At 42.4% G+C, this 15,524-nt stretch overlaps 1 protein-coding gene across 1 annotated transcript; it reads left to right on the forward strand.

The window, feature by feature from the left end:
• Window positions 1-8,496: 8,496 nt before the first annotated feature.
• ZNF589 (zinc finger protein 589) lies at window positions 8,497-10,698 on the forward strand (the record flags this gene model as incomplete). Its single annotated transcript, XM_045491073.1, is given in 2 exon segments — window positions 8,497-9,077; window positions 9,079-10,698. Coding segments are annotated over 2 exon segments (930 nt in total), but the record flags the coding sequence as incomplete, so codon positions are not given.
• Between the last annotated feature and the right edge of the window lie 4,826 nt (window positions 10,699-15,524).

Below are 15,524 nucleotides of genomic sequence, written 5' to 3' on the forward strand. Positions count from 1 at the left end.
TTGGCAGACTTTTTTTATAAAGGGTCAGATGGTAAATGTTTTATTTAGCCTTTGTGAGCCACATGATTTTTGTTGAAATCACTCAACTCTGCCATTGTGTGAAAGCAGCCGATAGGTAAACAAATGGATATTTCTGTGTTCCAATTAAACTTTATTTATGGACATTGAAATATGAATTTCTTTCTTTTTTAAAAATGTTTATTTATTTATTTTTGAGAGAGAGAATCAGAGAGACAGAGCGTGCGTGCACACGTTTGTGGGCACGAGTGGGGGAGGGGCAGAGAGAAAGGGAGAGAGAGAATCCCATGCAGCCTCCACACAGTCAGTGCAGAGCCTGCCATGGGCTCGATCTCATGAACTGTGAGATCATGAACTGAGCCGAAATCAAGAGCCAGATGCTCAACCGACCAAGCCACCCAGGCACCCCTGAGAAGTCTGTTTTAATAAGGGTTCACAAATGTTCATTCTAGACCTAGCCTCAGCAACCCCCCCTTTTCCTCTATAGTCTGAGTTGCCGTCATTCCTTCTCTAATCTTCATTATCCCTAATGCCAGTATGAGCCCTGCCTCTGTGCTGCCTTCCTTGCTTTTACTTGTCTTCTATTCTTTTTTTGAATTTCATCCATTATGAGTTGTCAAATTCATATTTCTGAACTCTTTTTTGATGTGTTTTATTGTTGATTCAAAAATAGTTTTTTCCAATGAAATTGTAAGTGTTCCAGGGCAAGGAGTGTGTTTTGTGGATTAGTTGTGCCTCTCATATGTTTTAATACCAAGCCAAGTATAGAGTAATGCTCAACCCTGAAAACCCTCAGATCCATTTCTTATGTAGCTAGATTCTTCAGGACCACCAGTTTCGTTCTCCTTGTGAATATTGATGGTGATGTGATGAATGTGAATTTATAGGTTGATTTAGGGGACCAGTGAAATTCGAGGATGTGGCTGTGATTTTCACTGAGGCAGAGTGGAAGAAACTGACCTGGAGCAGAGGAACCTGTATAAAGAAGTGATGCTGGAGAATTTCAGGAATCTAGTTGGGTGACAACCTATTCTCTTCCATCCTTTTTCCATTCATATATTTATTTACCATTTACACTGTGCCAGCCAATGTTCTAAGAACACATCATTGAATAAAGTAATAAGGTATTTCTTTTGTCACGGTGCCTACATTCTAGTGTAGGAGACTAACAAATATAATAAATGGTATAGGGGCGCCTGGGTGGCGCAGTCGGTTAGGCGTCCGACTTCAGCCAGGTCACGATCTCGCGGTCCGTGAGTTCGAGCCCCGCATCAGGCTCTGGGCTGATGGCTCAGAGCCTGGAGCCTGTTTCCGATTCTGTGTCTCCCTCTCTCTCTGCCCCTCCCCCGTTCATGCTCTGTCTCTCTCTGTCCCAAAAATGAATAAACGTTGAAAAAAAAAAAATTAAAAAAAAAAAAAAAAAAAAAAATAAATGGTATATACAGGTAAATTATAAGCTAGGTAAAATATAAGCTCTACACGGCTAATAATATGTATAAGATGTATAAATTAAGTACAGCAGAATAATAAGGGGGATCCAGAGTGCCAGGGTGTGGAGGCAGCTGGGTGAATTATTAAATTGGGTGATCAGGATAGTCTTCTATGAGGGGATATGTTTGAACAGAGGCTTGAAGGAGGTAAAAAAGTTAGATATGTGAATGTGATGGAAAACTGTTCCAGGTAGGGGAGCACCCAGTGCTAAAACCCCAAGAAAGGAGCATGCCTTGCTGTTTTAAGGAAAAACAAGGAGGCCAGTGTGATTGGAGCACAGAGAGCCAGGAGGAAAGGACAGTGGTTAAGAGATGACGTCTGTGTCCTAGAAGTTCAAGTTTAAAGTGTAACTGAATCCATCAGTTTTGTGTTTCATAAATTATTTGAGTATCATAAATCATATTTTTGCTCACTTACTTAAAACCTAAAACATTATTTGTTTAGGTTGGCAAGTACAAAATTATCCGGGATATTCCTGAGTTCTTAAGAGTTACATTTTCAGAGTTGCATACAAATTTCTGTCAGGAGATTTTTCAGGATTTTTCTTCATTTGACATAGCTAAGAATTTGGTAGTTCTTGTCTGTTTTATTTTTCAACGGCTTGGATCTGTTTTGAGCTCTTTTCATCTAATCTGAATTGGCCCCATTTTACTCCATTTGGCTTTCGACCTGGTTTCTCTGTCTCTTTCAATGTAGATTCATCCATTTAATTTTGCTTTCAACTGCCAATCTGATTTGGTCTTGTTTTTATCTTGTTTCACCAGGTCTTCTTAGTCTCTATGCTGATACATTTTGTTGATTCTGAGGACTCTGTTAACATTGTCTTAAAATAGCCTGATTCAATTTAATCTTTGCACTGAAACATTTAAGGCTTTAAACTATTTTGCTACCCTTGATTCATCCTTTCCTTTCTCTCCATATCTTTTTTCTTCTCATTGCTGAATTTTTTAAAGCAAATTGCACATAATGTGATGTACCACTCCTAAATATATCAGTGTACCTCTAATAAATAAAGACATTTTGATTTACAAAACCACAGTATCATTATCACATGCCACAAAATTATCAGTAACACCTTCCATATCATCTAATACCTAGCCCATGTTCAGATTTACCTGAGCATCTCGAAAAAGTCTTTTTGCAGATTTGAATCAGGATCCAGACAAGATCCACCCATTTCATTTTTTATTTTTCCTAATGTCTCTTAAATCTGTATCAATTCTTCCTCCCTATCCTGGTTTTTCCCCACAGGCCCTGGATCTGTATGTAATGCTCTTAATCTAGAATATAAATCTGTTTTAGATAATATCAAAAAGTAATTTTTTCATGGATTATAAATCGAGGGAAAATACTTTCCAGATTTACCAAGAGGTGTCACCAATATGAAAAAAATCCCATCACCAATGACAGTGCTGACTGTAGTGTTTAAGTCACCATCTATTCAGCACACCTGTGTCTATCACCAATAAAATATGCACATGCTTATCATCATTAAGGCACATTTGTGTCTTTCTGCGTTTGTACCTGTCATGTCCACAATGATCTGTCTATATCTATAAGCATGTGATTGCTTTGTTATGTCCCCTAATGTAGTCCTGACAAGAAATTAATATTGAAATGCCTGAAGTTTTATTGTAAATTACTTTTTAAATTCCTCTTTTACATTTTGGATACAGCATTACATTCTTTTAAAAATGTTCTTTGGGGGCGCCTGGGTGGCGCAGTCGGTTAAGCGTCCGACTTCAGCCAGGTCACGATCTCGCGGTCCGTGAGTTCGAGCCCCGCGTCGGGCTCTGGGCTGATGGCTCAGAGCCTGGGGCCTGTTTCCGATTCTGTGTCTCCCTCTCTCTGCCCCTCCCCCGTTCATGCTCTGTCTCTCTCTCTGTCCCAAAAATAAATAAAACGTTGAAAAAAAAAATTTCAAAAAAAAAAATAAAAATGTTCTTTGTATAGGTATATTTCATTAAATATAAATTTCATTTCAAGATAGTAAATGAGATGTTAGAATACATAGACTATCGAAAGGAGGCTTTGGGGGCACCTGGTTGGCTCAGTCAGTGGAGCGTGCAACTCTTGATCTCGGGGTTATGAGTTTAAGCCCCATGTTGGGTGTTAAAGAATTACTTAAAAATAAAATCTTTATGGGCACCTGCGTGTCTCAGCCAGTTGAGCATCCGTCTCTTGGTTTAGGCTCAGGTCATGATACCAGGATTATGGGATCAAGCACCAAGTGGGGCTCTGTGCTGAGCATGAAGCCTGCTTAAGATATTCTCTCTCTCTCTCTCTCTCTCTCTCTCTCTCTCTCTCCTCCCCCCCCTTCTTCCCTCTCCCCTGCTTACTCTCTGTCTCTCTCTTTAAAATAAAATAAAATAAAATAAAATAAAATAAAATAAAATAAAATCTTTTTTTAAAGAATTCATTTTATGGGCACCTAGATGGCTCCGTCAGTTAAGCATCTGACTTGTGATTTCGGCTCAGGTCATGACCTCATGGTTCGTGGGTTCAAGTCCCTCATCAGGAACTGTACTGACAGCAAAGAGTATGCTTGGGATTCTCTCTCTCTTTCTGTTCCCACCCCTCCCACTTGTGCTCTCTCTCCTTTCCTCAAAATAGATAAAGAAACTTAAAATAAAAATTTTAAAGGGGAGCCTGGGTGGCTCAGTTGGTTAATGATCTCCCAGTTTATGAGTTCATGATCTCCCAGTTTGTGAGTTCAAGTCCTGTGTCAGACTTTATGCTGACAGCTCAGAGCCTGGAGCCTGCTTCTGATTCTGTGTCTCCTCTTCTCTCTCTGCCCCTCCCCTACTCACACTCTGTCTCTCTCAAAAATAAGTAAACAAACAAACAAAAGAAATAGATAAAAATTTTTAAAAATTCATTTTTTTAAAGTTCATTTATTTATTTTGAGAGAGAAAGAGTGAGCAGAGCCTGTGTGGGGGAGGGGCAGAGAGAGGGAGACACAGAATCTGAAGCAGGCTCCACCCTGTCATTGCAAAGCCCGTGGGGCTCCTGAGTTCATGATCTGAGCCAAAATCAAGAGTCGGATACTTAACCAATTGAGCCACCCAGGCCCCCCCAAAATAAAATCTTTTTTTAAAAAATAGGAGACTTAGGTTTTGACAGTGTTGACAACCTCTTATCTGTCTTCTGCCTAACCTTTTAGTTCTTTCTTAATTAACTCTGCTGTTACCACTTATTCATTCAAAAATATTTATTAACTCTTAAATGTTAGGTCCAGGTCCAGGTTCTTGGAAAATACCAGCAATATGTCAGGGAGAAAGGTACTCCAGACATGGGAACCAGCCAGTGCAAGGCTTTAGGAGGAGAGGTCAGTGTGCCTCCAATGGAGCGAATGAAGGGTGGAGAATAAATGGAGTCAGGCCATAGGTCACCAGGGAATGTGGAACCTGGCAGGTCCCTCTGAGGAACTTGGCTTTTACTCTAAACATTATGTACTTCTTATTTTATTTATTTATTTATTTATTTATTTATTTATTTATTTGAGAATGTAAGTGAGCAAGGGGCAGAGAGAGAGGGAGAGAGAGAGAGAAGTGGGCTTATCTGAAGTGGAGCTCGTGGTTTTGTTTATTTATTTATTTATACCCAAAGCGAGGCTCGTGCTCACCTGATGTGGGACTTGAACTTCTGAACCATGGGATCATGACCTGAGTGGAAGTCAGATGCTTAACGACTGAGCCACCCAGGTGCCCTGGCCTTTTTATTTTTTAAAGTGAACAACCCTATTTATTAGGAATGTTAAAGAAGGAAGAGAGAGAATTGGCTTTAGGCACTCCCTTCTACCCCTACTTCTATTCCTGATCTCAGGGCAGAGCTCTCTGGGCTCCAGGGAATACTACCTTTTGGATGGATGAGAGTCCTGGTAGGACTGGGTTCAGTAGCCCCTCTGGAGCAGCATTACCTAGCCACCCCTCATTTTGTCCTGAGAGAGTCAGTGCAGTGGGCTGGGTGTCTGTGAATCTCCTGCTCAGGATGTCTGCGTGGCAGCTTTGCAACCCTAGACAGCCCCCAGATTTAGTCTACAGGCCAGATTTGGTTAGCTTTCCCCCCACAAGACTGCAGCTGGGTCAGGGGCTTAATTCTCATTGGCTTCTTTTCTCTTCTTCAAAGACCTAGTCAAACCAACAAGAGTGTCGTTTTTTGCTTAGAAGATTTTCTTTTCCTTTAAGGACAGATTTAGTAGGATATAAACCTTTGTATGCTAAGTAGTCAGAGTTATCTGTGGTTTGTTTAAGAGGACATCCTGAACCCTGTTTTGTCTCTTCTTCCTCTGTGACTGTGGATAAGTTACTTAACTCCTCTAAACCTGTTTCCCTACCTATTAAATGATAATAGGATTAAATTTGATTTTCATGAAAAGCACTGTATAGTGAAATACTGGGCCTATTGCAAGTGCTATTTATTATGGTGAATAATAATGGTAATAATAACAACTGTTACAATCCAAATGTCAGGTCATAAAACAAAGACGCTTACTGAAAAAAAAATTCTGAGTTTATTTAATTGTCAGCTAAAGATGTAAACCAGTAAATGGGAATGCAAGCTGGTGCAGCCACTCTGGAAAACAGTATGGAGATTCCTCAAAAAATTAAAAATAGAACTACCCTATGACCCAGCAATTACACTACTAGGCATTTATCCACGGGATACAGGTGTGCTGTTTCGAAGGGACACATGCACCCCCATGTTTATAGCAGCACCATCAACAATAGCCAAAGTATGGAAAGAGCCCAAATGTCCATCAATGGATGAATGGATAAAGAAGATGTGGGGTACACACACACACACACACACACACACACACACACACACACACACAATGGAGTATTACTCGGCAATCAAAAAGAATGAAATCTTGCCATTTGCAACTATGTGGATGGAACTGGAGGGTATTATGCTAAGCAAAATTAGTCAGAGAAAGACAAATATCATATGACTTCACTCAAATCAGAAAGGATTTTAAGAAACAAAACAGATGAACATGAAGGAAGGGAAACAAAAATAATATAAAAACAGGGAGGGGGACAAAACAGAAGAGACTCGTAAATATGGAGAACAAACTGAGGGTTACGGGAGGGGTTGTGAGAGGGCGGGATTGGCTAAATAGGTAAGGGGCAGTAAGGAATCTACTCCTAAAATCATTGTTGCACTATATGCTAACTAATTTGGATGTAAATTTTAAAAAATAAAATTTAAAAAAATCTATAGTCAGCCATTTAAAAAAAGATGTAAACCAGTAAAATAAACAAACAAACACCTTTTACTGAATAGTTTGCAGAGAAATATCAGTGATGTTAAAGGACTGTAAAGGCAGTTTTATGGCATTTGTGCTAATAAAAGCTAAAAAGTTAGCATTCTGAATAGGATGGAATGAATCTGTGGGTCTGTACATATTTGATTAAAGCAATCCTCTTATTAATCAGGAAAGAGTCTTCAGTTAGAGTCAGTAAAGGGTCTGGTCTCCTGTGATTACCAAGAGTCCATGTTTTATCATCTTCAGCTAATCAGAAACAATTGCAATCCAGTTTTGATATTTCTTAGGTTAGTGCCGCCAAATGGTAAACATTTTGGTACGTGCTGATTTGTGGAAAACAGAGCAGAGCAGATCTTGAACTAATTGAGGGGGTGGGAGGGCAAGAGCCAACATCACTTAAGTCTGTTTTGCCTGCCTGTTTTTCTGCTGCTGAACTTCCACTTCCTGGTACAAGCTGATTCATACTAGTCCTCTAACAGATATCTGTGAATGGATGGGGAAACTCAGATGTAGTTTTCACATATGCTCTTTAACAACCGTTCCATATTGCCTTCTGCATTGGAGGACATCCAGACTTAGTGATTCCTACGTCAACTATTCTTTCTTCTCATAGGAAAAATCACAAAGGACATTCCATAGAGATCACAAAGATTGTTCTCTCTTGATGCTAACAAATGGTTGTAGCTATATGTGTCAGTGTAGCTGGCTATGGCCTAGAAGATAATTTTAGTATAATTGTGGATACTTACAGAGCAGAAGATTCCCCTGATGTTTACTTGGAGTATTCCTTGTTGGGATAATGTGAACAATAGGTTCTGCTGTGGTTTTTTTTTTTTTTTCTTTTTTTGCATTCTAGTAAAAGATGTGATACGTAAAATTTGAATGTAGTGCATAATCTGAATCTAATTATGGAAAAACATCAGGAATGCTCTTCATGTATTCTAGAACATGAGAGTGTTCTCTAAAAATAGGGGAAGGAAACTAAAGAGACATAATAACTACTTATAATACCTGATCCTAGACTGGATCCTGTACTTCAGGCAAAGTGCTATAAAGGACATTATTGGTTCAAATGACAGGATTGGAATATATATGGGAGTTAGATACAGTTATAACATAAATGTCAAATCTATTGAAGTTGATAACTATATTGTAGTTATGAAAGAATCTCCCTACTTATTTTTAAATTAAAAAAAAATGTAATGTTTATTTATTTTTGAAAGAGACAGAGTACAAGTGGGAGAGGGGCAGAGAGAGAGGGAGACACAGAATCTGAAGCAGGCTCCAGGCTCGGAGCTGTCAGCACAGACCCCAATGTGGGGCTCGAACCCACAAACTGTGAGATCATGACCTGAGCTGAAGGCAGATGCTTAAGTGACTGAGCCACCCAGATACCCCGAGAATATCCCTACTTTTATGAGATCCACATCAAAGAATTTAGGGGTAAAGAGCCATGATGTATGCTGTATACTCTCAAATGGTTGAGAGAAAACATATACATACATATGCATGTACACACACACACATATAACATATACATGTTAACAATAGGTAATTTGGGTAGAGGGTGCTTAGATGTTTTCTTTGTATTGTTCTTAATCTTGCAACTATTCTGTACATTTGAAATTGTATCCAAATAAAAAGTTTAAAGAAGGTGAATGGAAACGTAGGTCCTGTAAAGCACATCTCAGGGAGACAGACATGAGTCATTGTGAACGATTGACGGGCTAGATCTTAACTGTAAGACAAGGAAGAAGAACCCAGTGAACTTTTCCTGTGAATACTCTGGGAACTTCCTTTCTTCAGCAGAATCAAATCCAGAAGTCCATCCCTGGCCCTCCTGCCCTCTGGCCTTTGACGAGCAGCAATTTCTTAGTCAACATGAGCTGCGCAGTCATCCTATTCCAGATTTGCACTCAGTAAATCCACTCTGACCAGGAGATTCTTGCTCAGAGTATCAGCAGCGGCAGCAACAGCATTCTGATGAAAACCAACCGGGGGCCAAAGCAGACAATCAAGCAAGGGGAGATTCTAAACCCTTGTCTGGGAGTATAACTGAGAGGGGGACTCCCCTAGTTCACCCCAGCTCCCAGACAGGCAATTGAGTGTTGAAGGTACAACTCAGGCCAGCCCTGAGGACTGCTCTGGGACAGCGCACAAGGACATGCTCTGGGAAAGCACACAAGGTTCTTCAGAGGGTAGAAACCTGAGGATTTGGAGCAGTGGAGTTTGGAGAGCGTGGACTAGATTTCAGCCGGAAGACAAACCTACTCAGACACAAGGCAGTCACAGGGGAAACACGAGTGTGGGCGAGGCTTTGGTGGGAAGTCACATTTCATCAGACATGAGAGGACACACACAGGGGAAAAGCCTCATGGGTGCGGGGAGTGTGGGCAAGCTTTTGGCTGCAAGTCACACGTCATCAGACACCAGAGAACACACACAAGGGAGAACGTGTGCACAGTGTGTAGGTGAGGCATTACGGAAAAATCAGACCTCATGAAGCACCAGAGGATTCACACAGGAGATAAGCCTTATGTGTGCAGGAACTGTGGCTGTGGCTTAAGGGTGAAATCATACCTCATCACCCACCAGAAGACGCATTCTGGGGAGAAGCCTTGTGTGTGTGTGCGTGTGAGCTTTTAGCCACAGGACAGTCCTCAGCACACAGCAGAGGACACACACAGGAGAGGAGCCTTACAAGTGCATGGTGTGTGGGCTTTAGCCACAAGTCTACTCTCAGCACACATCAAAGGACACACTCAAGGGAAAGGACTTAGGTGTGCAAGGAGCAAGGGTGTGACCTAGCAACAAGTTATCCATCAGACACACCAGAGGACACACACAGGGGAGAATTCTTGATTGTAAGGGAATGTGGGCTAGGCGTTAGCTGGATATCACTCCTCATTACACAGCAGAGGACATGCTCAGGGAGAAATCTTATGTACAGGGAGTGAGGGTATAGTGTTAGCTGGAGGTGGCCTCTTAAGAAACACTGAGACTCAGGAGCCTGGGTGGTTTAGTGGGTTAAACACCTGGCTCTTGATTTCAGCTCAGGTCATGATCTCTCAGTTCATGAGATCGAGCTCCACGTCAGGCTCTGTGCTGACAGTTTGCGTGCATGCTCTCTCTCTCTAAATAAATAAACTTTAAAAAAGGAATTAAAAAAAAAGAAACACTGGGAGTCAAATCTGTCCACCGTACATGAGTGGGCTTCAGGGACAGTCTTCTGACCCCTTATGCCCTCTGTGAGCGTGAAGATGGCAGAGGCCCAGCTTCTGAGAAGAGAGGTACTGAGCCATGGTCCCCTTGGGGAAGCGGTCTTTGCACCTGATTGACGACTTCTTACTTCCTTCTGCAAGTCCATTGACTTCCATTGACTTCTGCCATGCTCTCCTGTTTTCTTTTTTTCTATGTTCCTAACCTGCTGTATCCTCTTCTACCCTCACCTTTAGGTATTGCTCAAGGTTGGGTCTCTAACCCTGCAATCTGAGGGACTCCGCAGCCATGTCTTCCTTCTACCCTCTAATCCCAAGCCCAGGTCCCTTTAACCACCCCCCAAAAGTTCTTTAGTCTCAGGACTTACACCTCATAACCATGCTGCTTTGGCCCTCTCCTGGCAGGTGTAAGATCACCAGCCATGCCCACCACCAGTCTGGTAATACCAGGTTTCGAGGCTTTCAAGCACAGCCCCTCAGAAGCACCCCCATCCCCCAATCTCAGTGCCCAGCCTTTTAGCCACCCACCCACATCCGTCCTCACTATGCTGCTAAAGCCGCTCTCACCTGTCTTACATCCCCAGGGCCCAGATGGCCCAGATTCCTGATTTGTCTCACTCCCTTCTTGGCCAACATGATGGAAAGAAAAAATATTTGTTTTCTATTAAAACCCACACAGGGTGCCTGGGTGGCTCAGTTGGTTAAGCATCTGACTTCAGCTTGCATCATGTTATCATGAGTTAGAGCCTTGTGTCAGGCTCCATGCTGTCAGAGAGGAGCCTGCTTGGGATTCTCTCTCTCCCTTTCTCTCTTTCCCTTCCCTCACATACACGCTCTCTCTCTCTCTCTCAAAATCAAATAAAAACTGTAAAAAATAATCAAATCCACACCGATGTTGTAGAGATACTACACGGGCCTGGCTTAGTGAGACCACTGTCAGATTCGGGAATCACGGGAGAGGTGCAGAGGAGACCTCTGTCCAGGCCGGGGCAGATAGCTTCAGGAGTCTTCAGTCAGAAGTTGCTCCCTCCTTTGTCTTCCTTCGTGGAAAAGGGATTGAGATCGGGACTAGGATGGCACAGTCTCCACAATGACAGGCTTAAGGTGTTGTGAGATCTTCAGAATAAAGGGTTGTGGGTGGAGGAAAGGATGGGAAAAGGAGGCAAACACTCCGAGGACAGTTGGGGTTCATAGAATGTCCTGCCTAGGGAGGAATGGCTGAAGTTTTGCTGTAGGGGCAAATGGCTGGTTTCTGACAGATGTTAAGAGATCCCAGACTCAAAAACTGTAGGGCCTGCTGAGTAAAACTGAGACCAGGGTTCAGTTCCTGTGTTCCTGCTGGCTTCGTCCTTCAAACATGCCCCTAAGGTTCTCTGGTTCTGCCCCTTTTGGGGAAGTTTTATTTAGCCCCACAAATGCTTCATCCTTTTTTTTTTTTTTTTTTCCTTAGCTTCGTCTCTCAGTACAGACTCCTTCCTTTGTTTCCCAAATTTTCTTTTAAATTTTTTTTTCAATGTTTTTTATTTTATTTTTGGGACAGAGAGAGACAGAGCATGAATGGGGGAGGGGCAGAGAGAGCGGGAGACACAGAATCGGAAACAGGCTCCAGGCTCCGAGCCATCAGCCCAGAGCCCGACGCGGGGCTCGAACTCACGGACCGCGAGATCGTGACCTGGCTGAAGTCGGACGCTTAACCGACTGCGCCACCCAGGCGCCCCTTTCTTTTAATGTTGAAGTGCCTGCAGGCTGGGACTGTGGGGAAGAGTGTTTTGGAGGGTGTGCAGAGAGGGCACTGGAGCAGCTACTTGCTGTGTCTGCCCCTTTCCTGACTTCATGGGGATGAGGATAGAACCTTCCAAGGTCAGCTCACGTTGCTGTGACTGATTCCCTACCCTCTGCCTCCCTGGGTAATAGAGACACTCCCATTACACCATCCTACCTTTGCACAGTTTTAACGTGTTAACAGATCTGCCTTTAGAGGCCATTTTCCCATGAGGCTTTGTAGGAGTGCACTCTCAACTCAACCCAGGGGTCCTGGTTTTCTTTCCTTTCCTTTCCTTTCCTTTCCTTTCCTTTCCTTTCCTTTCCTTTCCTTTCCTTTCCTTTCCTCTCCTTTCTTTTCCTTTCCTTTTTTAAATTTATTTATTTTGAGAGAGAAAGACAGAGGCAGAGAGAGAGCGAGAGAGAGAATCCCAAGCAGGCTCTACACCATCAGTGCAGAGTCTGATGTGGGGCTCAAATCCATGAACCGCGAGATCATGACCTAAGCCAAAATCAAGAACCGGAAACTTGGGGCGCTTGGGTGACTCAGTTGGTTAAGTGTCCAACTTCGGCTCAGGTCATGATCTTGCAGTTCATGAGTTGGAACCCCACGTCGGGCTCTGTGCTGACAGCTCAGAGCCTGGAGTCTTCTTCAGATTCTGTCTGTCTGTCTCTCTCTCTGCCCCTCTCTACTCTTTCTCTGCCTCTCCCCTACTCTTTCTCTCTATCTAAAATAAATTTAAAAATTTTTTAAATTAAAAAAAAAAGAGGAGTCAGACGCTCAACCTACTGAGCCACCCAGGTGCCCCCAGGGGTCCTGGTTTTCTGCAGCTGCTTCCATCATCATGCCCACCTCCCCTGCCTCTGCTCCTACTTTCCACCTCGTGAGAGCGCCTTTCATACTCTGACCTCAATGATACCTCTTTCTAGACCTTGGGGTGAGAAATGGGAATTAAAGCCCTCACCTGTGGCTTCTGCTGGGCCTTAGGGTGAACCTCTCTCCAGGGAGGAAGAGAGAAAGGTGGGATGAGACTTAGGCATTTATAAGTCTTAAGGAGATCATAGATCTTAAGGAGGTCTCAGAGCCTTAGAATGCAGGACTGATGAATCCAGGGTGCTCTTGGAGAGCTGGGATAAAGTTGGGCTCAGCTTAGGCATCTGGAGCTGCTCATAGGGGGAAGCAAGTCCCACTCTCTACCCTGACCTTGGATGATTCAAGGGCCCAGGCTCCCTAGGGCCATATGTGACCAAGAAGAATAAGCCCGAGGGAGAATTTGTAGGATAATGAATTCATGGGACAGAATTTTTTGGGTAGACAAGTGTTTGAGCTTAGAGATTCCAATTCTATGGGAGAGGATTTTGTGTGGTGGGAGGCTGATAGGTGAGAAAACTTTTGAATGTTCTAATAGCTACTGTGAAGAGGTATCTGTCTTTTGAAATGTCCACATTTTGCTGGATTTCTGTTACCACCTGTTTTAAAGCTGAATCTATACTGAAAATATTTTTTATTAATCTGGTATGTTTTAATCATAAGTGTTTTATTTGATTTGAAATAAGATGTACCCAGTTGCAGAAATAGAAAATGAATTTACTTGATTTCAGGTTAAAACAAATACATATTGCCATCTTCTGTAAATAATCATTTTTAAGCCTTAGAAGTTATTCTCTTACAGGACATAATGGTCATATGGAGCCAGATCTGTGTCTGGGAGATAGTAACTGCACAACATGTAGCATCTATTATGATTTCTTTTCACTGTCAAACTTAGCTTTGGAAGATGAACCAGTTCTTGAAGTCCAGCTCTCATTCCAGGGCTCTTTCCTTTCTGTCCCACTGACCTTGTCCATTCTGAGTTCTCTGACAGATGTCAGGTCTTTGGAGCTGTGGTTTCTCCTGCCCCTGGGATTCTCTGTTGTTTCTGTTGAGCCATCCAGAGATCACTTACATATGTGTGCAAGTCCCTGAACACACAGGAACATTCTCAGTACAGGATGTACAACACCCATGTCAGTTACACAGTCAGCAGTGGGAGCAACAACAGTGGTGCATTGAACTGGCTCAGAAGCTCTACTCACAAGTTCACTTTAGTTCCCTTTCCCCACTACAAACCCATGCATTGTATTTGGGAACTGGCAAAGGCTCATTCTTGTGTCTGTTTGTGTGCTCTAACACTAGGGGCCCAGAGTTTGAGGGAGTGGTGGGCACAGAAACATCTTTGTGTTTCAGCAATTATTTTAAGCCTTCACACCTTGACAAAAAGGTTCTTGATGTACCCAGACTTCTACTAGCTCAGTGTCTGCAATGATTCATTCTTTCACTATTTACATGAACCCAGTAAATCTTAGACAATGAATTTGCTTAAAAACTGTTTACATTCTAAAGCCAAAAACCCATTACTGGTGAAAATGAATTGTTTTTAACCCTGATTATTTATCCAACTTTTTTAATGTTTATTTATTTTGGGGAGAGAGAGAGCACAAGCAGAGAGGGGTTGAGAGGAAGATAGAGAACCCGAAGCATGCTCAGCACTATCAGCACAAAGCCCCACGAGGGGCTCCAACCCATGAACTGTGAGATAATGGCCTGAGCCAAAGTCGGACACTCAGCCGACTGAGCCACCCAGGCGCCCCTTACCCAACTTTTTTCTTTAAAAAAAATACTTGGACAGATATTCTGTTTTCCTTTTTTAAAGCTTTATTGAGGTATAATTGACATTCAGTCAACTGAACACTTTTAAAGTATACAATTTGGGGGATACCTGGGTGGCTCAGTCGGTCGAGCGTCCGACTGCGGCTCAGGTCATGATCTCACGGTTCGTGAGTTTGAGCCCCACGTCAGGCTCTGTGCTGACAGCTCAGAGCCTGGAGTCTGCTTCAGATTCTGTGTCCCCACCCCCTCCTTTGCCCCACCCCTGCTTGTGCTCTGTCTCTCTCTGTCTTTCAAAAATGAATAAACATAAAACAATTTTTTAAAAATAAAGTATACAATTTGATGAATTTTGAGGTATTAACCCAAAGGATACAAAAATGCTGATTCAAAGGGGCCCGTGCACCCCAACATTTATAGCACCACTATTGACAATAGCCAAATTATGGAAAGAACCCAAATGTCCATCAACTGATGAATGGGTAAAGAAGATGTAATGTATATATAATGGAATACTACGTGGTGATGAAAAAGAATGAAATCTTGCCATTTGCAACAAAGTGGATGGAACTAGAGGGTATTATGCTAAGTGAAAGAAGTCAGTTAGAGAAAGACAGATATATGATTTCACTCATATGTGGAATTTGAGAAACTCAACAGATGAACACAGGGAAGGAAAGAAAAGATAAGATAAAAACAGAGAGGGAGGCAAACCATAAGAGACTCTTAAATACAGAGAATAAACTGAGGGTTGCTAGAGTGGAGGTGGTTGGGGGGCGAGGGTTAAATGGGTGATAGGCATTAAGGAGAGCACTTTTTGGGATGAGCACTGGGTGTCATATGTAAGAGATGAATCACTGGATTCTACTCTTGAAGCCAGGACTATACTGTATGATAATTAACTTAAATTAAAAAAAAAAGAAAAAATGGCTTCTTTTACTCAGCATAATTATTTTGAGAATTATCCACATCATGTATCAATAGTTCATTCTCTTTTTTTAATTTTTATTTTTTACATTTATTTATTTTTGAGAGACAGAGTGTGAGTGGGGGAGGGGCAGAGAGAGAGGGAGACATGGAATCGGAAGCAGCCTCCAGGCTCTGAGCTGCCAGCACA

This window comes from Leopardus geoffroyi, chromosome A2, assembly GCF_018350155.1.
Source record: "Leopardus geoffroyi isolate Oge1 chromosome A2, O.geoffroyi_Oge1_pat1.0, whole genome shotgun sequence".
Taxonomy (NCBI): Eukaryota; Metazoa; Chordata; class Mammalia; order Carnivora; family Felidae; genus Leopardus; species Leopardus geoffroyi.